The sequence below is a fragment of the Aethalodelphis obliquidens genome, unplaced genomic scaffold (genome assembly GCF_003676395.1).
Source record: "Aethalodelphis obliquidens isolate GAN/ISIS:26980383/991018 unplaced genomic scaffold, ASM367639v1 scaffold37, whole genome shotgun sequence".
Lineage (NCBI taxonomy): Eukaryota > Metazoa > Chordata > Mammalia > Artiodactyla > Delphinidae > Aethalodelphis > Aethalodelphis obliquidens.
The window spans coordinates 15137971-15164798 of record NW_020837981.1 but is presented as its reverse complement, the minus strand read 5'-3'; the positions used below and the strand labels follow the sequence as shown (position 1 = coordinate 15164798).

Here is a 26828-nt window from a genome sequence, read left to right as displayed (position 1 = left end):
CTGGCGCTGTGCGTCACTGCCCGCCGCCGTGTCTGCAGGCTGCTCCAGCCAGCCTCCTCTCGAGTCTGCGGTCTCAATGTCCTTCCCCCGGTGTGCCCTGTTGTGGGCTCGGCTTCCCCCGGGGCGCCAGCCTGGCCCCCGGGCAGCCATCTGCTCTGCCCTTCGCGCCCACACTGGGCCCTTTCCTGGGACTCTGGGGCGCGTTCCTGCCGTTGCCTGCGCCTCTTCCTCTGCCTCAGGAGGCTCCAAATCTCCGAACACGTCCTTGTTCGTGCCGCTGACTGTGAAACCGCAGGGCCGCAGCGCTGACGGCGATGTCGGGGCCGAGCTAACCCGCCCTCTGGACAAGAGTGAGTGCAGGAGCTGGCGAGGGCGGCGCGGGTGGTGTTGCAGGGCCAGCGAAGAAGCTTACCCCCGCCCTTCCCCTGGAGACCCGAGGTCCCCTCGAGCGTTGTCATCGTGCCTGTCACTGTCTGCCTCCCTTACTGGCGTGTGAGCCCTTTCAAGGCTTGGGACTGTGTCTTATTGATCCTTTGATGTGCTGCTCCAGAAGTGGCCTTCTCCCTTTCACTGTTGTCCTGTGAATGGTTTAAGCCCTCTTGTGATGGGACGATTCACCTTTTTCGAGTCGTTAGGTGGACGACTGATTCCTAGCGTACTCTTTCTCCTCCCCCGCTACCCAGAACTATTGCTCCGAGAAGGGACAAGGGAGTGGGGCATTGAAAAGCCAGAGGAAGATTTCTTTCAGGAGTTTTTGTCATTGACTGGGTACCTAGGCAAACCAGACACTGTGTTAGGCTGTATGGTGGTTGCCAAGAGGAACCAGACTCACATCCAGATCTCTTCCGCTCCAGAAACTTACAGTCTCGTGGGGAGGAAGGACATATGAATGGCCAGCTGTAGTACAAGGTAGAACGTAAGGGTGTGCTCACCGAAAGTGGTAGGTTCCCTGGTCATCCGGGGCTCCAGAGGGAAAGGAATCGCTTAGCATCAGCAAGTGGCAAGATCTAATCCTATTGCTCCCTTGCAAAACATTGTTTAATGTTTTTCCATTGTTCCCAGTTTAAAAGGGTCCTCAATCCCTGCCTGATCTGGCGTGGGTACCTGTTGGAGAAGCGTTGTTGCGAGCCACTCTCCTTGTTTCAGTCAAACTGATGAAATGTGCACTTGTGCCCCAGGGCTTTTACACATGCTACTCCCTCTGCCTAGAATACATCTGTAATTCCATCTTCTTCTTCTTTTATGGCTAATACTCAGTGTTTGCTAAAGATAGGTACTGTTTTAAGCATGTGACCTGTTTAATCTTTCCTGTAACTCTTATGAAGTAGACAGTCTTTACCCCTGACACTTATCTAGTCATGCAGTAGCACATACATATACTTATATATTATGTAAACATATATATTATATATATACTTTTTTCTGGTTGATTGTAACACATACATATATGTATATGTGTATTTTTTCTGGTTGATTGTAACACATTTAGCCCTGTGAACATGATTGACTACAAGTAGAAAGATGGTGCATATTTGTGATAGTCATTACAGCACTTAAGTGACTGGCCCGATTTACAGTTTACTTACATTTTCTCCATTTCCCAAATGGTAAAATGAGAGTAATATTTTCTTTGCTTACATCTCTGGATTGTGAAAGTCATGATAAAGAGTTGGGCAAAGCACTTTGAAAAGTGTAAAGGGGTGAACAAATGTAAACTAGTATCACTTGTACTAAACATTTGCTATTTGAAAAATGGAATTACCCTGCAGTAGAATCTGTGATGTGTGGAAACTGGGAAAACTATCACCCTAGGAGCCCAAATAATCTATCCCAACTATATGGCATAGGTTGATGTGAGGATTTAACAAAATACTTATTTTTGGGGTATCGTATAAATAAAGGTTCTAAGCCTCTCTTTCTTTAGGCTGTTAATAGCTGGTGTAAAATTCCTTGGATGTATTTTTACTCATGATCAGCTGGTCTCACCAGATTAGTGTTTTGAAATCTTTGGGGCACTGTTATGAATTTTTAACTGTTTGGAAGTTCTAACAATGAAGTGCAGCTACCTTTGATGGCAGAGTGGCCCTCCCCTTTCTTGGACAGCTGACTAAGCTGGAAGTTTTGGGTGGTCTCAAGTGGAGCAGTGAAGGAGGAAGGTAGCACCCAGGCACTGAGGTAAGCTAGGTGAGCCCTGGCTGACCATGGGTGATTGATGCACCTCACATGATCTCTTTCTGATTTTTGATTGATAACTGGTATGTTTACAGGACGTGACAACAACAAATAATATTCATGGTGAATTTTATTAGCAGTTGTGACTCCTAGGGAAGGTATCAGATTAATTGATTGATTAATCAGATTAATTAATTGATTAATCAGATTAATTAATTAATTAATCAGATTAATTAATTGATACCACAATTGAGGTTGTGGTAGTTTCCTCATAGATGCTAGTAGTTCTAGATGGGTAGATGCAGATTGGAACTTGGATTCGTAGGGTTGAAGCCACTCAGCTCCATATTAGTAAAGTGAACTGGAGTCAGAGTTTTTGGGGAAGCTTGCTTGTCAAAACACCTGGATTGGTATGTTCTGGCGAATCACTCACGAAGTACAGAATTACGGTGTAATGCTAAGGGGATCAAGATTATGGAGACAGTTTCTGCATAGGGTATTAGGCAACACTTTTCTGCCCAGAACACAGCTAGCTTCCTGGATGAGAATCATGCTGTTGGTTACAAGGGGAACCTTAAGAAAGAACAGAAGCCTAACGAAGTCATTGTAATTTGATGTAGGTGTATCAGGTATAGATGCATTTGAGGGTGTAGGGAATAGTCATCTCTCACACCCATCACCTGAGAGAGATGCAGAAGGGTCGGAGGCATTTGGCCTAATGCAACTGTCTGCTGCAATAGGGACAGTTTCAGTAAATCTAGTACTATTTTTTATAATTCCCTTTGTGATGATACAAAAGGTTCATCATGAGTCCAACCACTACTAGAACAATATTTCAGTATTTCTTCATATTCAACAAGAGTGGTAATACTAGTTGTAATATTAAAGGGGTGGAAACTAAATGCCACTACTAGGTGGTCTTTGGTACAGTCTCTTCAGGATTGATTCTCCCTTTCCTTTTTGGATCCTAGAGATGTTCTGATCTATTCTGATCACTTCTCCCCACCTGTGTTTCCACTGTAACTTTGGCATTTCCAATTCTGTTTTGAAGAGGTGGAGTTTTGTACCTTTCCACCTGCTTCTCCAACCCTCAAGTGATCATAGAGCTTTGATGTATTAAGTAATGGGCTTCTAGTTAATTACTGATAAGTACAGTGGAACAAGCAAAGTAAAACATTTTAACAAAATGGGTAAATCATAAGGTTTAAGCAGTCCCAACCATTAGTAGTAGCTACTTCATTCTTCATCGAGATGTACGTGGAGTGAGTAAAGTGGATCATTTTTGTGTAAAGACTCATGTGAGGTACATTTACATTTTAGAAGAGAAGCTGTTATTAAATCCCAAACTCCCACTGTAGGAAGCTGGAAGAAAGCTATTAATTGGTTAAAAGTTGTAGTACTGAGTCATTTCTACTGTGGCTGAAATCTAGAGAGTCTCCTTTAATCACCGTTAATTTAAATGAGAAGTAACTGTGATCCCCAAATCAGGTCATTCTGTTAAGAACAATGAGACAGGGACTTCCCTGGTGGCGCAGTTGTTAAGAACCTGCCTGCCAGTGCAGGGGACATGGGTTCAAGCCCTGGTCCGGAAAGATCCCACATGCCGTGGAGCAGCTAAGCCTGTGTGCCACGACTACTGAGCCTGTGCTCTAGAGCCTGCGAGCTACAACTGCTGAGCCCGTGTGCCACAACTACTGAAGCTTGTGCACCTAGAGCCCATGCTCTGCAACAAGAGAAGCCACCACAATGAGAAGCCCACACACCGCAACGAAGAGTAGCCCTCGCTCGCCACAACTAGAGAAAGCCCGCACACAACACTGAAGACCCAACGCAGCCATAAGTGAATGAATGAATGAATGAATGAATGATTTTTAAAAAGAACAATGAGACAGTTAAAGCTTAATTTTTATGAAAAACAAAACTATGTTTCCATATACTTCTGTAGTAGATTAAATTTTTTTCCGTGCTATTTCCATTGTGTTAATGTTTTTGCAGTTATCTTTTAAATTTTAGATAAAAGAAAGTATTGATACAGAGAAGCTTCACTTTTAGTATGTGGGTAGTATTCATTTTTTAAAACAGCTGTACAGTATGATTTACATATCATAAAGTTTATCCATTTAAAGTGTGTAATTAAATGGTGTATTTGCAGGGTTGTGAAACTATCACCATAATCTAATTTTAGAACATTTTCATGACCCCAAAAGAAGTCCCATACCCAGAAACAGTGACTCCCCATTCCCCTAGCCCCCACTCCCCTCTGCCCAGCCCGTGGCAACCACTAATCCACGTTCCCTTTCTGTTTGGACCTTTCATATAAATAGTATACAATACGTGGGCCTTCCTGACTAGTTTCTTTCACTTAGCATGAGAAACCTCATATTTCTGAAGCATTTTAAATTGAGTGAAGTATCATAATTCTTGCATAACACTGGAGTGTTAGTTACAAAAAATGGATTAATTCTAATAAATGTGATGTCTTCAGTTTGTATTGAGTTTATAGGTCAGCAGAATTTCCCCAAGCAATTGCATGTGCCTTTTTTGTCACTGATTTTTCCACTATTGTAAAGAAACTGTTGGACCCACTGGGTACAAAGTAACAGAAACCCAGAAATATCAGGATAGCTGCCTGTGATAGTAGATATATTTGTATGCATCTTACATTTAGTTGTGGGCAAACCTAATGGCTAAACCAGCGACTTTGAAATTCTCTCATTCTGCAAAACAAAGTTTTGATAGTGAGATGCTTTATTCAGGCTTAATTTCTTCAGTGAGTGTTGTGTGTGTGTTGTGGTTGGATGCAAGTGCAGTTGGTACTCTGGTGGGAGGCAAAAATACAGGCCACCTGGCCTTTCTGTGTTTCATGAGCAAAGACTGTATCAGTTTTGGCCTGCCTTCCCAGAAATGTAGAGGGTGTGGCTGGATTAGTAAAATGTTTATCTCTACAGAATAATGCAGTAGTGTTTTAACATGTGCAATGTTAATACAATCTCAGCTTGATTAAAGTATTTTCCAACGTACCGCAAAAAAAAAATAAAAAAAAAAAGTATTTTCACCTGTAAAATTAGGGACTCTTAGTGGCATGTTATTTCAGCAGGTATCTAATCCAGCCTCCACTATAGCACAGTAATTTCTCTGCTGTCACCCTTGAAATACAGTCATCTAAGCCTTGCTTGAGTACTTTTCAGTGACAACGAGCTGGCACTTTTGTGAGACAACCCCTTTTCCCTGTTCTCATTATTAGGAAATTCTTGTATAAATTACACTGAAATCTGTTTCCTTCACTTTGCACTGACTTTAGTTATGCCATCTAGAACAAAATATGTTCTCCCTAAAATCATCTCCAAGCTAAAGATCATCCCTGGCTCCTTTAGTCATTCACACGAAAGCATAATGATCTGGCCCTCACAGTATTGGTTATCTTTCTAGATACCTTTAGCTGCTCACTATTTGATGTTCAGAATGGTTGTAAGTAAACAAAACAGAACATGGTTATCTAAAAGTGGTCTGATGGAGGCTAGGGGTGATGCTAATCCTGTAGCACCTTGCTTAGTCTTCTGCAGTATTACAGGAATATTGCATTGTTTGACTTTATACTTTTTCTAGACACTATTAAACTATAAAGAGTTTGTGATCAACTAAAACCTTCAAGTTCTTGCAACACTCAGTAGACTGCTGCCTTGAGTGTTATGACTTCAGGTTTCTTTCGCTCTTTGGGTATTTCTCTATCTGGAAAACAAATGTTAAACATATGTTAAATTTTTATATCTTTCTTCCAGATGAAGTAAAGAAGATCTTAGATAAGTTTTACAAGAGAAAAGAAATTCAGAAACTGAGTGCTGATTATGGACTCGATGGTAAGGCTAATAAGATTTCCATTAGAGACATCTTATTACTGCTTAGATTACAGCTTTGTCATTGTTGTGTGGGACCTAGTGTGGCCTGGACATACGTATTAATACATAGTTGTAATCTAGAGAATGTCCCTGACTTTTGCTTCTCTGTAGGCAGGAGATCGGCAGGAGGCACCTGGGGAGCCAGACACACGGCAAGGGAGCTGTGTGTTCAGCTTTCCTTCATGCGCTACTAGAATATCAGTTTTAGCCCAGATCATAACAAACCAGCTGTACTACAAGAAAAGAAAAAGACACTTTGATGAGTTAGGTGTGACGTGTATATGTATTTTTTAAAATGAGAAATTAAATGAAAACTAAGTCCTACCTGTTTTGATTTTGTGTTTCCCACAGCTCGTCTCTTCCACCAGGCTTTCATAAGCTTTCGAAATTATATCATGCAGTCTCATTCCCTGGATGTGGACATTCACATTATTTTGAATGATATTTGCTTCAGTGCAGGCAAGTATTTAGAGACTTTTTAAAATCCTGTTGAGCATACTTTTTATTTCTTCCTATGTTTATTTCTCTAGTTAGGGCGTATTTGCTTTAGAATAAGCCCTGTTAATATCCTCTGTAAATAATTCAGTGCTTTCGTAGGAGGCCTTCTAGGTCCTTTTGCTTTTATAGTGGGTCCCTGAACTGGTTATTAAATCACCTGTATGTCTTAGGCTGGAGGAAGACTGGGGTCTTCATCTGTCATTATCTGCTCTTCACTATGTAGTAATATATAGGCTACAGTGAAATAAACTCTCACACAAGACAGAATTAATACATAACAGATTCCATCTGTTTCTGCCACTGGCTTGTTTCTCCCTCATATTAGGACAAAGCTCTTGCTATAAAAGATAAAAATGTAGGAACATCGGGCTTCCCTGGTGGCGCAGTGGCTGAGAGTCCGCCTGCCGATGCAGGGGACATGGGTTCGTGCCCCGGTCCGGGAAGATCCCACATGCCGCGGAGCGGCTGGGCCCGTAAGCCATGGCCACTGAGCCTGCGCGTCCGGAGCCTGTGCTCTGCAACGGGAGAGGCCACAACAGTGAGGGCCCGGCGTCCCGCAAAAAAAAAAAAAAAAAAAAATGTAGGAACATCATTATTTTGTTCCCATGGGCAGTTTGGCTTTGGTTATATTTTTAAGTATTTGACTATTATGCCCTGGGCCAGGCACTGAGGTAGAACCTGGACACAAAGCAGAATTGGACACAGCCCCACCCTCATCAGAGCCACTAAGGTGTGGAGACTTCTTGCTGAGGCGTCAATTCACTTTCATGTTTTGTCTCTTAGTGGTCTCTGTAGTTTAAAAAATACTTGGCACCTGTATTTCTCTTCAGTAACCACAGGCCTTCTCTCTAATGTATATTCCCAGGTCATTTGTTTTTTGTTGTTGTTTGTTTGTTTGTTTTGACCGTACCATGCCACTTGCGGATCCTAGTTCCCCAACCAGGGATCGAACCCGGGGCCCCCTTGCAATGAGGTGCCGAGTCCTAACCACTGGACTGCCAGGGAATTCCCCCAGGTTCTTTGTTTTTAACTTAACTTTCATCAATGCTGATCTTTACCTGTTTGCATAGAAGAAGTGGAACGTGGTTGTTGAAAGCCAATTTTCTGTTTTCCTGGAAAATATAAGTGAAATGAGGAGGAAAATGTAAGACAAAGCAGGACCTCAGGAAAGGATAGAGTTCCTTGTTTTAGGGTTTTTCTTTTTATTCTGGCAATGCCCCCTTAATTTAGCTAACTAAGAGTAAAGTTCTCATTCAGTGCAGTTATGGATAGCATTTAGATTGCACATATTAATGCAGTGTTTTATTTTCCAGCTCACGTGGATGATTTATTTCCATTTTTCTTGAGACATGCAAAACAGATATTTCCTGTGTTGGAATGTAAGGATGATCTACGTAAAATCAGTGACCTAAGAATACCACCTAACTGGTTAGTTTCTTTATTTGTAGATTTGAAATTTTCAGTTTCTAATCTTGGAAAATTAGTGATCATTATGTACTTTTATTGTATGCTGGATGATAAATCATAAGTCATCTAGATTGTTTTGTTTTCTCTAGAAAAGTGGGCAGTTTTGGCAGGCAGTTAACTGGTATCGCCCCTTGAATCCTAATCAAGTTTGGTTTAAGGTTTTATTAGGGCAGATCTAGAGTAGCCCTTTAGGGTGTCATCCTTACAATTCAGGTGTGGCCTTCCTGGTGTCTCAGCTGAATACGCTATTAATGAGCTCTCCCCACCACCACTGTGGCTGGAACTCCAGCATCTCCTAGCACTTTGCCACCTCTTTGAGACTTTCCACTCAAACTCTTAGCAAGCTGTCCTCTGTTAGGAGGACATGCTCAGCCCAGCCCTTGGCCAAGGACTCAAGGAACTCGCACACAGACTTCAAGGCTCCCCCTTTATTGCACCCTTTTTTCTCTTTCACACGCTGGCTTTCAAATTCCAGCTGCTTCAGCAGCTTTGAACTTGATCTCTACTGCTCAGCTCAGTGGGACTTTTACCTTGCTTGGGTTCCACCTCCCTATGCCCTACTGGGGTACAGCAGGGCTCATCTCAGGTGTTCCTTTCTTTTGGGGCTTGCAGTCCTGCACTGCCTCCTGTCCATGTCCCTAGGCAGCCGCTGTATATATTTTGTCCAGCTTTGTACTTGTTTATGGTGAGAGGGCAAGTGCTCATGGCCAGAAGCAGAAGACTCAGTCATTTTATTGTATATGCTGAAATTCAGAAGCCTAGGAATATTTATTTATAGGGCATATGTAGAGCTGTGGAAATAATGTGGACAAATCTCTGGAGCTGTTAGCAGTTTAAACTTATTTTAGGTAACTCTTGGGGAAGGGGATTTATACAGTGGCAAGAATATCCAATAAATTAATTTGCATTTGGATTTTTCTGTCCTCTAGTTAGTAAATGCTATTCTCGGAAAGCAGTCATTTTAGTGTGGATATGAAGCTCATCATTTAATTTTTCAAAGATGCTATCTTATGAATGTTAAGAGGATGTTTCCTTGGAATTTTTTTCATTTAATACCTTTGCCAGGATTTTGAGGTTAATGGAATTAAGCTGTTTACCTACTCATGTTTTAGGTACCCAGAAGCCAGAGTCTTACAGCGGAAGATAATATTCCATTCAGGTCCCACGAACAGTGGAAAGACTTATCATGCAATCCAGAAATACTTGTCAGCAAAATCTGGAGTATATTGTGGCCCTTTAAAATTACTGGCACATGAGATCTTCGAAAAGAGTAATGCTGCTGTTAGTATATTACCAAATATTCTCTCTTTTTCTTGTTAATTTGGGGGAGAGTAGAGTGAAGGGGGTAGAGGGGGAGGGCGTATGTAGTAATTTACTGTTAACAAAAAGTGCCATCTTGCATTGCATCTAACAAGCCATCAAGTGTAAGATGTACTGTTATTTTATGTAAAACTGAGAAGGAAGATGATGCTGCCGACTGAATTCTGACATGCCATCCATTGTTAAGAGGTATCCTGGTTTCAGAGATACTAAAATGTGAAAAAACGTGTGTATCAGAATGAGTGAAATACAATATTACAGAATATTTCACATATACAGAGGAATGCAGGGAATAACATTCAGATAACCTGAGTCCACTACCCAACTCCCATCAGATTCAAGAAATAAAATATTGTTGGGGAATTCCCTGGCGGTCCAGTGGTTAGGACTTGGTGCTTTCACTGCGGAGGGCCTGGGTTCAATCCCTGGTGGGGGGACTAAGATCCTGTAAGCCACGTGGCACAGCCAAAAAAAAGAAAAAGAAAATATTGATATAGATGAAACGCCCTCTGAACCCCTTCTTTGTCTCCTCAGAGTTACCCACCTACTCTGTTGTATTCAATTTACCTTTTTTTAAGATTAGACCTTTGGTGCTGTCAACTAGAACTAACGATAAAGACTGAGAAAAGGACTGAATGCCCTGTGGTCTGAGGCATCATTTCAGTAAAGGGGCCATATTTTAGTTCATTGTTTTATTATGATTTTATAATGAAAGATTAACCCGTTTTGGTAGGCGATTTGCATTCTCTTTTATTATCTGAATAATTTGTGTAATTTGCATACATAATGCCTCCTTATTCATAAATACTTAAAGTATTTCCACAGAACAAAGACTTTCTTTTACATAACCTCAGGATATTCATCTAAAGTAGGACATTTAATATCGATAGAATACCATTATTTAATCCACAGTCCATATTCAAATTTTGCCAATTGTCCTATAAACACTGCCACCACTCCATTTCCCCATCCCCCCCCACCCCAGCATTCTGTTCAGGGTCTCCCGCTGTGTTTTATTGTCATGTCTCTAGTACAATTCCTCAGTCTTTCTGTCTTTCATAACCTTTACATTTTTTTTTACATCTTTATTGGAGTATAATTGCTTTACAATGGTGTGTTCGTTTCTGCTGTATAACAAAGTGAGTCAGCTATACATATACATATATCCCCATATCTCCTCCCTCTTGCGTCTCCCTCCCACCCTCCCTATCCCACCCCTCTAGGTGGTCACAAAGCACCGAGCTGCTCTCCCTGTGCTATGCGGCTGCTTCCCACTAGCTATCTCTTTTACGTTTGGTAGTGTATATATGTCCATGCCAAACCTTTACATTTTGAAAGACTACAGGTCAGCTGTGTTGTAAGTTGTCACTCAGTTTGGATATGTCTGATGTTTCCTCATTAGTTTCAGGCCACTGTGGAGACCAGCTGTTCCAGTTTGCCTGGACTTTCCCTGATTTAGCACCAAATGTTCTTCATCCTGGGGAACCCCTCAGTCCTGAGTGGACGGGGGTGGTTGGTAACTCAAATACACCATAGCATTGATGTTGGTCCTTCTCAAAGAAATATATTAGGAGGTCTTTATATTCCTAAATTTTATTTATAATATTCTTCTTGAACATAGAAACAATTTCATTTTAATAAACTAAAATGGTACAGAAACTACTGAAATAGTACAGAGGTAAAAAGTGAAACTGCTGCAATTTCTCATGCTTTTGTTACCTGAGAATTTAGCTGATTTGAGATGTTTCCAAGTTTACATAGGTTATATAAGAGAGTGGCTTTTACTTTCTTATTAAAATTTTTTTTAAAGGATTGGGGATATTTTGTTTCAACTATTAGACAAATAAATTTGATGTAATGGAGAGAATACTCTATTAAACATCCAAAACTTCTTTTTGCTATTGCTTTCAAGGTGGAAATAATTCCAATTTTCTTTTTGTCATCTTAGGGTGTGCCATGTGACTTGGTAACAGGTGAAGAACGTGTGACAGTAGAGCCAGATGGGAAACAGGCTGCCCATGTTGCTTGTACTGTTGAGATGTGCAGTGTTACAACTCCTTGTATGTATACACCATTTTAAAAACTGTATGGTTTAGTATTTTTTTATTTTAAAATTCAGATGAACATATGGAATGTGTTTTTTATTGTGAAAAAAATTTTAAATTGAGACAAAGAAAAGAATAGTACAGCAAATACCCAGGACTTACCACTACTTAAAAATGCCAAACTTTCTGTTATGTTTGCTTTTGAATTTCTTTCCCTTTTTCTCATAAAAGAACTGAAATGTCACTAAGTATGAATCTTCCTTTGTGTCACTCCTCAGTTCAATTCCTCTCTCCTCTTTTGATCCAGTTGCTATCAAATATTTGGTATATACCTTTCCTTTTTTTTTTTTTTTTTTTTTTTTTTTAATTTTTTTGTTTTTCCTTTTTTTTTTTTTTTTTTTTTTTTTTTTGGTATCACTGTTATGTATTGCCTATCAATACTGTGGATTGTGTGTTTTAAAACATTTACATGATTATCATATTGCATTATTATTCCACAATTTGCTTTTTATTTTACACATTTTTTAGATCTAGTCTTGTATACATATATATGTATCATGAATATATATCACATTTATTCATTTAAATTGTTATGTAGTATTCCATATTATGACTAAAATTATTCATTCCTCTATTAAAGAATATTTAGGTTGTTTAAAGTTTTTCACTATTACACATAGTACCACAGAAAACTTCTATTTAATTACTGTAGTTTTGAAAGTATTTTAAATGAAAATTACCTTTTTCCTTATTATATAGGCAATCATTTCTTCATTATAGAAAACATAAAAATAAATGCAAAGAGAAGGAAAAAAAAAAAATCTCCCAATTCCACCCATCCAGAACAACAAGTATTAACCTTGTGGTGTATATTTTCTAGACTGTGTTTGTATTGTGTATGCATTATACTTATGTGTGCATCGTGAGTGTGTATATTAAATAAAATAGGGATTATATATTATGTACTATTTGGTAGCTTGCTTTTTTCATTTTAATAATCTTAACTTTCTGAGTAAATGGATAGTTTTCAAAAAAATCCATTTATTCTAAAAGTAATACATTGTAAAAATTAAAATAGCACATATAAATGAAAATTCCTTCTTCTGTGCCCTCTTTTCTAATCTTGTTTGTATACGCTCAGATATGCTAGTAATTTTTAATCCGATGGTTTTTCAGTATAAAATTAGCTTTCTTTTGTTTGCTAAATGTCGTTGTGGGCACATTAAATTTTTCCTTTTTTTAAAATATGCTCCTTGCAACTTCTTGGTATTTTGGGAAGCAAACTAAAATATAATTTATATGACTTAAAAAGAATAAAATAATATGGTTGGAAGCATTTTGGCATTAGAAAATAAAATGAGCCACTATTTTTTTTTTACCATAATAACCTTTAAAACCCCTAAGAATAAGCAGAGCTGGAGCTCAGGGAATTACACGTTCTTCTCTGGTTCTCCTCCTGACACCCATCTGGATTCCTGAGGTGCTTCGTTTTACTGCAGGGTTATCTACTCCTTGGTCCCAGGAGCTACTTCAGTTGCTGTGTGGATGTGTTCTTATTAGGCAGATTCTCCAGGCTGCCTCTGAGATTGCAGAAAATAGGACAACTGAACCTGTTCAGTTTGGGAGGCAGTGCAGTAGAGACGGTCTGGGTTTGAATTTCACGGTTTTAAATCTTACACTAGGGCCAGTGACTTAACTTCTCTGGGTCTCAGTTTATTCTTCTGTAAAATGTAAATGTAGGGGAATTCCCTGGTGGTCCAGTGGTTAGGAGTCCTCACTTTCACTACCTAAGGCATGGGTTCAGTCCCTGGTTGGGGAACTAAGATCCCGCAAGCTTCACGGCGTGGCCAAAGACAATTATTTTTAATTAAAAAAAAAAAAGATGAGATTAAAAAAAAGGAAATGTAAGTAATAATGATACTTACCTAATGGGTTTGTTGTGAGGATTAAATGAGTTGTAAAGCACTTAGAACAAGCCTGCCAGAAACGAAGCACCTAATAAGTAATGATGATGATTATGGTGGTATTGAAAGCTTGAATTTTGGTATTGCGGATTGTTTATAATACTATTGAAGTAGATTGTCTTGCTCATGATAACTTTTTATTTTAAGATGAAGTGGCCGTGATTGATGAAATTCAAATGATTAAAGATCCAGCCAGAGGATGGGCCTGGACCAGAGCACTACTAGGTTGGTGGTCTTATTGCTATAAAACCTGTGCTTTGTGACATCTGCACTGGGATTTATCTGCATTTATCTGCTTGCAGATATATGTATATATGTATATATGTAGATATATGTATATATGTATATGTAGATATGTAGATATGTAGATATATGTATATATGTATATGTATATATATATGCAGATATATCTGCATATATCCGAGTATCTGCTTATTCGGCTCTATTGCCAAATAGAGCCAGCTAGATTCTCTCTTGACACAAATCCATCAAAAAAGTCAGCTAAGTGTGAGCTTTAATTTTCTAAGTATTGTTCTAATAATGGGAAGTCCATTTCTTCTGTCATAAAATTAGCATAATCACTTAATTAAAGTGTTCAAATCTTGCCATATTTACACAACCACTATTAACATTTTGGTGTTTCATGGCAGTCTTTTTTCTCATGTATATGGTGTTTTGTGAATATATAATTTTTATCTTGCTTTTTTTTTCAGTTCTGTTGTTTCATAGACTTTTTTTTCATACCACATATTAATGTTGCATGTTCTCCATTGAAGAACTGTACTACACAGTCGTCCTTTTGGTATTTGTGGGATGTTGGTTCCTGTACCCGCACAGATACCAAAATCTGCAGATGCTCAAATCCTTTACAGTTGGATGGCTTCTGCAGCCATGAATTCAACCAACCACGGATTGAATATGCTCAATCTGCGGTTGGTTGAATCTGCAGATGTGAAACCTGTGGATGTGGGAGACCAGTTGTAATTTGTCCCAAAGAGTTGAACATTTTTCTCTATTATTAATGATGCAGTAAAAATCTTTGTAGGCGTTAACTTTTTATTCATTTTATTACTTCTTTAGGATAGGCTCCTGGAAGCGAGGTCCATAGACATGAATGAACGTTTCTCCTGCTTGATATTGGAGTGAATTTTTGATCAGCGTGTTGTAGGGCAAGTGTTTTCAAATTTAAAAACATAGGTAAACTTTCTGTAAACAAAGAGTATACACTAAAGTCTGTAATATAAAATAGATGAAAGTGGATACACTCAGGGGTAAGGAGCTTGGAGTTTCTTCTACCTACCAGCCCCCAGCCTCTGAGGCACCTCAGTGATTCCATGGAGCCTAATTTGAAAAAAAAAGTATAGGACTAATGTTCAGTATTAACCATCAAAATGCAGGTTCTAGTACAGGCTGGCTTCATCCTCTAGTAGACTCAAAACCTTGGCCAAAGCAATTAAAAAACGCCAAGATTTATAAAAGTGGTGATAATTTTTGCCTACTAGAAGGTTTTGTTTTGAGGTTAGAATCATAGAGACAATATGAAAACACTTGGTGAAGTTGTAAAGCAATAGGTAAGCAAACTTAAAGTATTTTTGGTATGTAGAGTATTGCATATTTAATTTTATATCTTTAAAATTTTAAGAAATGCCAATTTTGCATTTAACAGGACTCTGTGCTGAAGAAATCCATTTGTGTGGAGAATCTGCTGCTATTGACCTGGTTACCGAGCTTATGTACACAACTGGGGAAGATGTGGAGGTACTAGATTATACACTTTTTTTTTTTTTTTTTTGCTGTACACGGGCCTCTCACTGCCGTGGCCTCTCCCGTCACGGAGCACAGGCTCCGGATGCGCAGGCCCAGTGGGCCATGCTCACGGGTCCAGCCGTTCCGCGGCATGTGGGATCCTCCCGGACCGGGTCACGAACCCACGTCCCCCGCATCGGCAGGCGGACCCCCAACCACTGCGCCACCAGGGAAGCCCCTAGATTATACACTTTGTTCTCAAGGTGGCATAGCAAATAGCCCAGAGTACCCAGGCAGTGGCTTCATAGGCCCCAGATGGTGGCAAAATCAGAACTTGAAAGATTAGCATTTCCTCGTAGTTGACTAGATCATACATAGTTGGTTGACCCTCATGAACTAAAGTTCTCACTGCGTGGCTGTCACACCCTAAGTCTCCAAAAGTATAAGGAGATTCCTTATCTTTTCTTGACAAAACCTTTTGGAGTTTAAACAGAACTCTTTAGAATTAAATAAATCAGGAATGTTGGAAGTTGGAGGCTCCAGCAAAAGTTTGTGATTTTCAAAGTCTCAGGTGTCAGATATTGGGGACATTGATATATATCTGATTGGTAGAGATAGTTTGTACCCTTTTTCAAATTCCTAAAGTAGGAAGCCACTCCTTTCCATTTAATCCTACTTTTTGTTTTCTTTACCAGACTTCTGTAATAAAATGAAGAAATATTTTTAAATTGGTCCATTACTTTAGTTTTGTGCTCAGCTTTCAGGGAGAGATAGTGGAATGTAGTGGAAGAAATTCTGGGTTCCAGTCTTGGCTTTGCTGTTATTCACTTTGTGTTTTTAAGCAAATCACAGAAGGCTAGAACTGGAAAAATCCTCATCAGACCTGATCTTTTATTAGACTCTATTTTATTCTTTCATAAAAGGGAAATAATATTAACCTTTCTGAAATTACCACGTTGCCATAAAAATCAAATATGTATGAAAGTGCTTTGAAAATTTATGAAATCCTGTGTAACATTTTGTTAATTTAGAAATACTGGTGAGAATGGATGGTAATATTTGTAATATCAAAATAAATGTTTTTCTGTATTTTCTCCTGAAAAAGTTGGAACTTATCAGTTTCTAGCTACTCTTGATTGTGAGTTTTTCACAATATTAGAAGAAGCTGAGTTAGGTATGTTATTTTACAATATCATATCGTTTATTGTAGGTTCGAACCTATAAGAGGCTTACCCCCATTTTTGTGCTGGATCACGCATTAGAATCTTTAGACAACCTTCGGCCTGGGGACTGCATTGTCTGTTTTAGCAAGAATGATATTTATTCTGTGAGTCGACAGATTGAAATTCGGGGATTGGAATCAGCTGTTATATATGGCAGTCTCCCACCTGGTAATTATTGGCTTTCATCATGACAAGATATGAAATCTCTTGTTTTTGCCATTTATGTTGCGATATGTCTAGAAAACACAGTAAAAGATATGAATTAAGTTGCTTGGTGTGTAATTTAGTATAGGTCATATAAAATAAATATTTCTCTAGTTATCTTTGTGGTGATAGAAGTATTTTAATTATTTATAGCTCTTGTTACTTGCTATTATTAGACTGTATTTTTAAATGTTGAGCTGATGATTTTCTTACAGAAATGTCATTAAAATATGAACTTGGTAATATTCTTAAAATATTACCAGAAGTCTATTGATGAGTGTCCTCAGAAATGATAAGAGGATTGTGTTGCTCTTTGTGGGTATACTTAAAGGAATGGAAATAAAGGATAACTGGCTCCTTGAGAATGTAAAGAAATAAATTTGAAACAATAAGAGTTTTATCCATAAAAATGGAGAGTAAGAGGTAAGGGTTTCCAAGATTTAGTTAGTTACTTAGTTACTTAGTTAGTTAGCGGTACGCGGGCCTCTCACCACTGCGGCCTCTCCCGTTGCGGAGCACAGGCTCCGGACGCGCAGGCTGAGCGGCCACGGCTCACGGGCCCAGCCGCCCTGTGGCATGTGGGATCTTCCTGGACCGGGGCACGAACCCATGTCCCCTGCATCAGCAGGCGGACTCTCAACCACCTGTGCCTCCAGGGAAGCCCCCAAGATATATTTAGTGTGATGTAGTAAAAGATTGAGAATACTGATTTAACATAAACTGTTGCTGTTTTAGGGACCAAACTTGCTCAAGCAAGAAAGTTTAATGATCCTGGTGATCCATGCAAAATCCTGGTTGCTACAGATGCAGTTGGCATGGGACTTAATTTGTAAGTAATCTGTTTTTAATAATCATGGATATTCAGTGGGTTAGATGGAAATTAAAAAAACTTATAATTGGCATTAGAATGACCAAACACTTTGATTTAGGAGAATGGATATTATAGTATAGGTCTGAGATTTATCTTGCTCACACCTGTTGAGGGAATAAAATGAAAATATCACATAACATTTGGACTTTTGAGTGCTGCTTCCTACCACTGCTAACCTATTACATTACCTCACTTGATTTTCACTGTCTGAGTCAACAAGGGTGTGTGCCTGTTGGGTGTGCGGGGCCAGCCACTGTGTTTAGGGGTTAACAATATTAAGCCTGAATATTCCTCTCTGGGGAATGAATGCAACTGTACCTTTATGCATGAAAGAACTATTCAAAGCCATTAACAGCAGTCAGTGTTTAAAAGTAGCCTAAGAAGGCTTTATGTGGTTTATTTGTAAAAAAGTTATTTTCTAGAGGCTTACTGAGGTATAATTTACATATTATACGGTTCATGCATTTTAAATGTACAATTTGATGATGATTTTTAGTAAATGTACACAGTTGTTAAAAAATGCTATTTAAAGGGAAGAAAAAGAATTACCAACAAACCCTTTTACCTTACTTTGTAAATAGTGGGCAATATTGCAAGTAGGCCTAAACTAGAATTAGAGTGAGCATTTCTGTAATGAATCAAATGATGGATGGTTTTTCAGACAGCAGTCCATGACATCAGTTGTATTTCTGTTTCAGGAGCATAAGAAGAATTATTTTTTACTCCCTTATGAAGCCCAGTATCAATGAAAAGGGAGAAAAAGAAATAGAACCAATCACCACCTCTCAAGCCTTGCAGATTGCTGGCAGAGCTGGTAGATTCAGTTCAAAATTTAAAGAAGGAGAGGTTACAACAATGAATCGAGAAGACCTCAGTTTATTAAAGGAAATTTTGAATAGGCCTGTGGATCCTATAAAGGTAAGGTGTAACATAGTAATTGCTACTTCTCTATGGAGGACAGTCATTCCTTCCTTCACTTACTTTCCAGACTTTTGCCTCAGACACCTGGAAACAAATAAGCAAAAGAAAATTTTGTGCCATGAAAATCATGTCAAGAAAACCCTGCTTTGGACTTCCCTGGCAGTGCAGAGGTTAAGAATCCACCTGCCAATGCAGGGAACACGAGCTCGAGCCCTGGTCCGGGAAGATCCCACATGCCGCGGAGCAACTAAGCCCGTGCACCACAACTACTGAGCCTGCGCTCTAGAGCCCGTGAGCCACAACTACTGAGCCTGCGTGCCGCAACTACCGAAGCCTACGTGCCTAGAGCCTGTGCTCCGCAGCAAGAGAAGCCACCACAATGAGAAGCCCGTGCACCACAGCAAAGAGCAGCCCCCACTCACTGCAACTAGAGAAAGCTCGTACACAGCAACAAAGAACCAACGCCGCCAAAAATAAATTAAGTAAATAAATAAAAAAATAAAGAAGAGAAAACCCTGCTTTATTGCTTTTGAGAGGCCTAATAGAGACCCCTTTGTTAGAGAATGGTATGCAAGTGAAAGATTCAGATTTTACAAATGTAGCCATAATATAACAAGTTTAGTAAACCTGATTTTCCTTTAGTTCTTCCCATAATCTAGCAGTGGGTGGGGATAGGGGCACAGTTGCTTCAGGTGGGCACACACTATATCAGCAGACTGAAAATTGTGAGAAGCTCGGAAGTAGAAGAAACCTTTGTGTGGGGGGCAAAAATAGCATTAAGCTATACAACTTCGAACCAGTAAGGACAGGGTTAAATTTTGGTTAGTGTAGTTAATGAGGCAGAAGTGTACATGTTTTAAACAAACTTACAAATTAAAGTTTGCCTGGAAAATTCACTAATTAAGGCTCATCTGATTTTAGTGAACCCAGGTAAAAGGGTATATAAATGAGAGAATGCAAGGAAAAGCTCCTGGAGGAAAGCTGTGGTTGAAATCATTTCTGTAGCTTTTGTTAAGAGTGCAGCTGATAATGGATCTCCCCCACCTCCCTCCTGTGTAGCTCCTTTCTTTTTTTTTTTTTTTTTTTTGTAGCTCCTTTCTTGTGTTCATCGTCTGCCTCCCTCCCATGACTCATCTCTCTCTCCTCCTTTCCTCTTTCTTTTTCCCATTCCTTTTCTCTCTTATTTTCTTGCTTATACTTATTGTGGGCAATTCTTAACATTGTGTAAATATACAGGTAAAGAGATAGCTGACCTTCAATTTAGACATTTTCTCTTTATGTATGTATGTCAGTTTTATTGCCCTGGATAAAGTGATTGGGTTTTCCTTTTTCGTTTTTGTTCAGTGGAGAGAATTGGGACCCTGGAAACTATTTGTGGTACTCTATCAGATCATCATAGATTTTAGAAATATAACTAAAGTATAAGCAAAAGATTAATTACTCAATGGGTATACTTGATTAGTTTTACTAAATCATCTCGTCAGCTTTCCCAGTTGGTAATAAATGGCAAAGTATGATGCTTTTCTCTGTTTTACTTAAATTCTTGTCCCTTAACTCGTTTGGCAATAGCTTAACCTGAATATAGGACTTATCTTGAAATAACTTAAGAAAACTTATCCTTAAAAAAAAAAATAAACTTATGGTCGTTTTTTCTTTACTAAAGGCAGCTGGTCTTCATCCAACTGCTGAACAGATTGAAATGTTTGCCTACCATCTCCCTGACACAACGCTTTCTAATCTCATTGTAAGTAGAAACTCTTACATCGCTTTTCTAAAAAGGTCAGTATGTCAGACAATTACTGGTTAACCTTGTGGACATGAATGGATAGTCTGTTTTTGTGAAGTTGCTGTTTATGAAGTTTATCTTGAAAGCGGAAACTTTCTCTCAAAATCTTTTGGGACTTTTGTCCTGAGTAATTTTCTGAGTATTTTAGGTCGGGAAGGCTATGGGGGAAGTCTGTTAGCTTGAGGAGGCAGTGAATTAAGCAGGCCTTTCTGGAAGTCTGTTAATGGATTAAAGTGATTGTCATTTATAGACTTGAGTACTTTATTCATGCCCAGCTAGGTAGTCCAGTAATTTAATATATTTTTTCCCCCCAGGATATTTTTGTAGACTTTTCACAAGTTGATGGGCAGTATTTTGTCTGCAATATGGATGATTTTAAATTTTCTGCAGAGTTGATCCAGCATATTCCATTAAGTCTACGAGTGAGGTATGTTTTCTGCACAGCCCCTATCAACAAGAAGCAGCCTTTTGTCTGTTCTTCATTGTTACAGGTAAGCCTTTATCTTTGTGATATTTTGAGTTGTTTCAGGTTGATGCATTTTCCCCAAACAACAGTTTGTTATTCAAAATAAAGAAATAAGAGAGTACCCTTTAATATGAGGTACTGTGTACGAACTTAAATAAAAATGGCTCTTTTTTCTTACAGATAATTTTTTGGGGGAAGGAGAAGTCTTGCTTTGTATTTGGGCTTATATGGTAGCCTTTTTGAAGAAGCTAAAACAAAAATAATTAAACAGTTTTTTCGAGGAAAGGGGTCTTTGCCTGATGATATACTTTTTCCTTATTGGTGTTGGGTAATATGTTTTGGAAGGGAGGTGGCTTTGGGGTCAGTAGTGGCCATAGTATTCCGTTTTCTTAACTATCAGGCATTGGGCCGGGGATGGCTGTCTTGTGTGAATTTGGTGCCAAGGTTCCAGCCTCTTTTCTTTTAACTCATTTGGGTAGGGATACAGATCTCTAACTTCTGAGCACAAGATTCACCCAAACAGGGGGACTAGGCAAAGGCAGTAGAAGCTGAACTTCCAGTCTCCTGCCGTGTCTTCTCACATCTCTGGGCCCTTGCTGTCCCTCTTGCTTCTGCTTGGAGCGCCCACCCCGCTAAATCCAAAGGTCTCCTCTTTGCATCTTTTCCTGATTCATTGTTGTAGTTTCACTGCCATCTTCTTAATAGATGTTAGCTTTCTGCATACTAGCTCTGTTTTTACCAAATTTAGTTATAAGCTTATGTTTTAAACTACTTTAAAATTACACAAATAATACATAAGTACTTTTTTTGTGTGAGCAAAATTAAAACATTAGAGAAGGTTAAATTGGGCTACCACCTTCAGTCTCAGTCCTCTGGCATAACTGCTATTATCAGTATTGTGTATCCTTGCAGACCTTTTCCGTTACATTTGCCTACATACCTGTATGAGTAGAAATTCTAGTTTTTGTTGGGTGGGTGTGCTTTCCCATAAATGTTACAATGAATTAGTCTGTAGCTTGCCTTTTTCTTTTTTCCTTAATGTGTCTCAGAGGTGTTCCGTGTCCAGCTATTTACTGTGTCCAGCTATTACCAGCGCTCTGTTTCTTAGAGCTGGTGTTTGTGAGAGAGCTAACTAGCATAAGGTTGAAGTTTATGGAACAAAGTCTTAAACTTAAGAAACTGGCCTGGATGGAGCTGGAGCCCATGGCCCTGACCCCATTTACACCATCCTTCAAGCAGCTACCCTAATAAAGCGGAAGCATATTACTAAGGAGTAAGGAGTCTGGAGCAGTACAGGTCAATAGTTGTTATGTGTTGTGTTTACAGATTGAAATGTGAAATCTAGAGATATTTCTTTTTTCTTGATCTCCATTATTACTGAAGTATAAAGGAGCTCAATCCCACTGATGGTCTCTGATGCCCCTTAGGAAGTTGTTTTGAAACTGTGTTCCATGGCTCCTGCATGGGCCTCTCTCCCTCCCCGTCTCTGAGCAGCTCCGTGCTTAGCTGTTTTACATATGGGCTTCCATTAGTTGTTTGTGGCCAAAAATATTAAAGCCACTGCCTTTATAAGAGAACTTTTTGGCATGTCCTGCTTATTAGTAAGTTAGCGTGGTCACATTTACATTCTTCATGGCTGTCCTACTTGGCATTTATTAAACCTAGAAGAATGCACCAGACTGAAATTAATAAAATTGTGATATTATTTAACCACAATTATTTGAAAACTGCCCTGCCTCTCTAAAGTACTGACCTTGCTTAGGTTAAGTATTTAGAGATAATTTTCCCTAATTAGGAAATGAACCATTTGAAATCACCTTATCCTTGAAGCTAAAGATTTTAAACTTCTGCTTGATAGTTCTTGCATGGTTTTATTTCTGTCTCCTATAGTATATTGTGATGCATAATAATGCCTAGCATTGTCTGGGAGGCGGCATATTCTCCAAGAGTGTCGTGTGGTTCAAGAAGGAGGTATGATGGTCTTATGGTAATGAGGAAGCTGAAGCACAGTGGTGACTTGGCCAAAACTATATAACTAGTAAAGAGGTAGTCTCTTTACTAGTTTGATTGACTCATGACCAACCTTGCACGAAGCCACCTCAAAGAGTTTCTTTATAATAAGTGAGGATATTAAAAAATACAAGCTCACATTTGAAGCTATAGGACTGTTGCATGAAGGAATGAGAGTCTTTGGGTACTGTCTGCCTAGAACTTAGAACATTAATTGTTCATAAAAGTTAATAGACAGTCCCTGGAAAGCTAGTTCATGTATATATTGTTGCCCTGGTTTTGGAAAAAAGAAGGAAATCATGTCTTTTTTTTTTTAAAGTACCTTTATAAGATATTAAATGTTCTCTAAAATACAGAAAAGTATAAAGAAGGAGAGAAACCAGCCTGCCTGTTGAGATATAGCCGCAGTTAACATTTTGTTGTGCTGTTTTTTTTTTTTTTTTCTGGTCACAGACTGAAGTGAATTCTGATTGTTTTACCAAATTCGTTTCTTCTGTTTCTCTCAGTTTGCCAGGCAGTATAGCAGGAATGAGCCCCTGACCTTCTCATGGTTACGACGATATATTAAATGGCCGTTACTTCCACCTAAGAATATTAAAGACCTCATGGATCTTGAAGCTGTCCATGATGTCTTGGATCTTTACCTGTGGCTAAGGTACCAATTTTTTCCTGTATGCACTCTCATTTTTTAAGTAATAGGGTGAATCAAAGGTTTTATGATGGTCTTTTGCACTTTCAAATTAGGGACATATTTGCAGGGTGCTCTATTTTATGTTTATTGTCCATTAAGGCAGTTGAGCCTGGTTTATACCTATTCCAAAAATGACTTAAGGAGTTCTTACGATTCTAGTTAAGATAGGTAGGTGAGAAAGTCCCCTAGATCCTTGTGACGCAAATGGTGATCCCTGGACCAAAAGCATTGTTATCAACTGGGAGCTTGTTAAAAATAGAGAATATCAGACCCACCCAAGGCTTAATCAAATTCTGCATTGTAACAGGATCCTGAGGTGACTCATGTATACAGTGTGATTTGAGAGGTACGGCTGTAGATCAGTGATTATCAAAGGTGGGGCATGTCCCATTAGGGGAGCATATTGGAATCATTTAAGATATGAGCAAGGACCGACTCTCATAACAACATCTTCCTTAGGTGTGTTGGCCGAAATAAAGGTTGAGCAAAGGCACTGGACACAGTTTTGCAAAAGCAGAATATTTGGAATGAGTCAGTGTCAAGATGTAGTTACTTCATTGATATTAGTCCAGTGACTGCGGTAAGAGCTGTTCCTATAATGTAATATGTCTTTTTTTCCAGCTACCGGTTTATAGATATGTTTCCAGATGCCAGCCTTGTTCGAGATCTCCAGAAACAATTAGATGGCATTATCCAAGATGGTGTACATAACATCACCAAACTGATTAAAATTTCAGAGGCACATAAACTGCTGAATTTGCAGAACTCATCAGCAGAAAGCCAGTCCCGTTTGTCAGGAATAGTAAAGAGCCGAACTAGAAGGAATCATGGCACCAAAGCTTTAGGGAGTAAAGCTGCTGAACCACTTGGCTCTGGTGCAGGAGAGAAATCCCTTGCTTCCAGATTGGTGCAGCAAGGACTCCTCACTGCAGACATGCTGAAACAACTAGAAAGAGAGTGGATGACACAACAAACTGAGCATGGCAAAGGAAGAACAGAATCTGGGACTTCCTTAAAAGGGACAAGAAGAAAGAAGAAGGAACCCGATTCAGATTAGTTTTATTTTTATTTTTGCAAATAAAAATCTATTTTAAAATCCTTTTTTTCCTCATATGCATTTACTGCCTGCTATGGTACTGTGGCTATCTTTTACTGGTCTTTTTTTTTTTTTTTTTTTGCTAAGAAAAATTAACTGTTAAGGATAACCAAACTGCTGTTTGTTTTGTGTCTTAGAGGATTTATTTAAAGATTTATTTAATGGCCATTTGTAGTATAGCACTAAGACAATGCACTATAAGGAACTCTGCGTGGGAATAAAATCAGTTTGGTGAATTGTTTTGACCAGTTTCCTATACCTTTGCTGAGGATGTCACAGGTAGAATTCTTTGACAGAGGTTGCTGTCTGTTGTACCCATGTACCAGAGGCTGTTCTAGGTGCTGGAAATACGCAGTAAGTGAGACAGATAATGTTCCTGCCCTTGTGGAGATTATATTTTGGTATGGTGACTGACAGGAATAAGTTAAATAAATAATGTCAGCTCTGTGAGGGCAAATATTGTTGTCTGTGTAATTCACTGCCATATCTATGGTGCCTGGAATATAGTAGAAGCGCAAATGAATGTGAAATTAATAGATGTGATTTCAGAGATAAATGCTAGAAAGAACTAGAATAAGGGAAGAGAGTGGTAGTGGTTGGTGGGCTATTTTACATAGAGTGAGTGGTCTTCCCGTGTCCAAAGGCCAGTCTGATGCATAGTGGCCTTTACTTGTCCAATAAAGATTTTAAGCCTTGGTTAGAGATATAGCTAAAAGGAGCTTAAGGACATAGTCTTTGGAGTTGGATAGATCTTGGTTTAGCTTCTCTCATCACTACCAGTTCAGTAATCTTACCTTCTCTATGACTTGGTCTCCACATCTGAAAAAGATGGACAATAACACCTACTTAGTGTTGTTTGGGAGGTTAAATGTGATGAGGTGCCATATAGCACAGGACTTGGTATACAGGAAGTGTTTTATAAATGAACCTGAAGGTTTGGGTTCATTCTGGGCTGTGAATTGAGCTCTTAGGTCATTCGAAGAACTAAACTAATTTCTTGAGCAACTGCTAAATCGAGGCTGACTTCAGACTAGGGATTAAACTGATTTGGTTGTAGTTGGGTCAAGGAGTAGCCAAGTTTACAGTTAGTCATCTCTCTGACTTTTTCTTCAGTAGTTCAGAGTTCAGATGATATTTAATTGATAGCAGTCTTTATTCTTCTAACCTTTGCCTTCATAAAGATAAAGGCTGAACAGGCAGCACTGACTGTATATCTCCCTTACTTGTGGATAATCAATAGTGAAATGCCTGGAACGGCATATTTCTTTTGATATTTTGCGTTTGAGCAACTTTAACTTCTAGGACTTGCTTTCCGCTGTGAATTAACGTCATGGCAGACATAGTCTATTCTTGCCCAGATGGTCTCAAGAAATACCCATGAACTGAACTGGATAATGGGTTTGGTCTCGTATTTACGTGGTGAGATACATCAATTAAGAGGGTTATTTTTTTTTTCATAAATTTATTTTATTTTTGGCTGCATCGGGTCTTCATTGCTGCTTGCAGGCTTTCTCTAGTTGGCGGCGAGCGGGGGCTACTCTTCATTGCAGTGCGCGGTCTTCTCACTGCAGTGGCTTCTCTTGTTGCGGAGCACGGGCTCTAGGAGCGCGGGCTTCAGTAGTTGTGGCGCACGGGCTTAGTTGCTCCACGGCATGTGGGACCTTCCCAGACCAGGGCTCGAACCCATGTCCCCTGCATTGGCAGGCGGATTCTTAACCACTGTGCCACCAGGGGAAGCCCTTGGAGGGTTATTAATTCTCTCACTTTCTCCAGTTTAGAAGCTAGAATTGGTAAGTCAGAGAGGACACTTAGGCAAGACACTTGCAGGTTAAATGTTAGTGAAGCCTCAGATAAGAGGAGTGGGGGTGGGGTGCTGTCAGAGAGGGGCTGCTTGAACATTGAGCTGCAGAGTGTTTATAAATACTGGTGATAGTTTACTTTTCACCTTTCCCGTGTTTGTGGGGGAGGGAGAGCTCTGTGGTTAGGCAGAAGAAGAGATTAAAAGAAAGATGAAATCAGGTGAAACAAAACAGGAAAAATATAATTGGAATGGCCCTGAATAACTCTGCAGCGTGTTTAAAATTGTCACTGTGAAATCAGGTCTTCCTTCTCTGCTACAAGTTGGACATGTCACTTATCTTTCTTTGTGGGCTTATGGGGCAAGCTAAGTTCAAGGCATACACTTCACTAAGGTCATGTTTTCAATATTTCCAAAACTTCTTTTTTTTCTTGCAGTTTTCTAGCAGGTTTTGAAATACTTGCCTGAAAACCCTCCTTGGACTATTGTGGATTCATCCGAACATCAGCATTGGGTATGGACTGAGGCTTAGATGCCGACCTCAGTTCCATCAGTACAGATCTGGGTAATTTAGTAAAATGTGGTTAGTACGTAAGTGGTTAACAATAATAACCAATGACTTGTAATGCTTTGTACATTGTTTATGGACGAGTG

At 39.2% G+C, this 26828-nt stretch overlaps 1 protein-coding gene across 4 annotated transcripts; it reads left to right on the top strand.

Annotated features, from left to right (window-relative positions):
* On the top strand, window positions 1–24612 carry SUPV3L1 (Suv3 like RNA helicase). Of its 4 annotated transcripts, none has more exons than XR_003437907.1 (15): window positions 1–350; window positions 5952–6029; window positions 6420–6527; window positions 7880–7994; window positions 9146–9314; window positions 11302–11413; window positions 13510–13587; window positions 15029–15120; window positions 16319–16499; window positions 17271–17364; window positions 18105–18324; window positions 19991–20071; window positions 20504–20604; window positions 23096–23244; window positions 23902–24612. XR_003437907.1 is itself a non-coding variant. In XM_027130060.1 (15 exons), exons 1-15 carry the CDS (start codon window positions 77–79, stop codon window positions 24335–24337), a joined length of 2364 nt encoding a protein of 787 aa, XP_026985861.1. In that variant the 5' UTR covers window positions 1–76; the 3' UTR covers window positions 24338–24612. The 4 variants fall into 4 exon arrangements, 3 of the variants coding, with proteins under 3 accessions (XP_026985861.1, XP_026985862.1, XP_026985863.1); XM_027130060.1 differs by having other exon boundaries at window positions 20428–20604; XM_027130061.1 differs by lacking the exons at window positions 1–350; window positions 7880–7994; window positions 9146–9314 and having other exon boundaries at window positions 20428–20604.
* Window positions 24613–26828: the final 2216 nt, after the last annotated feature.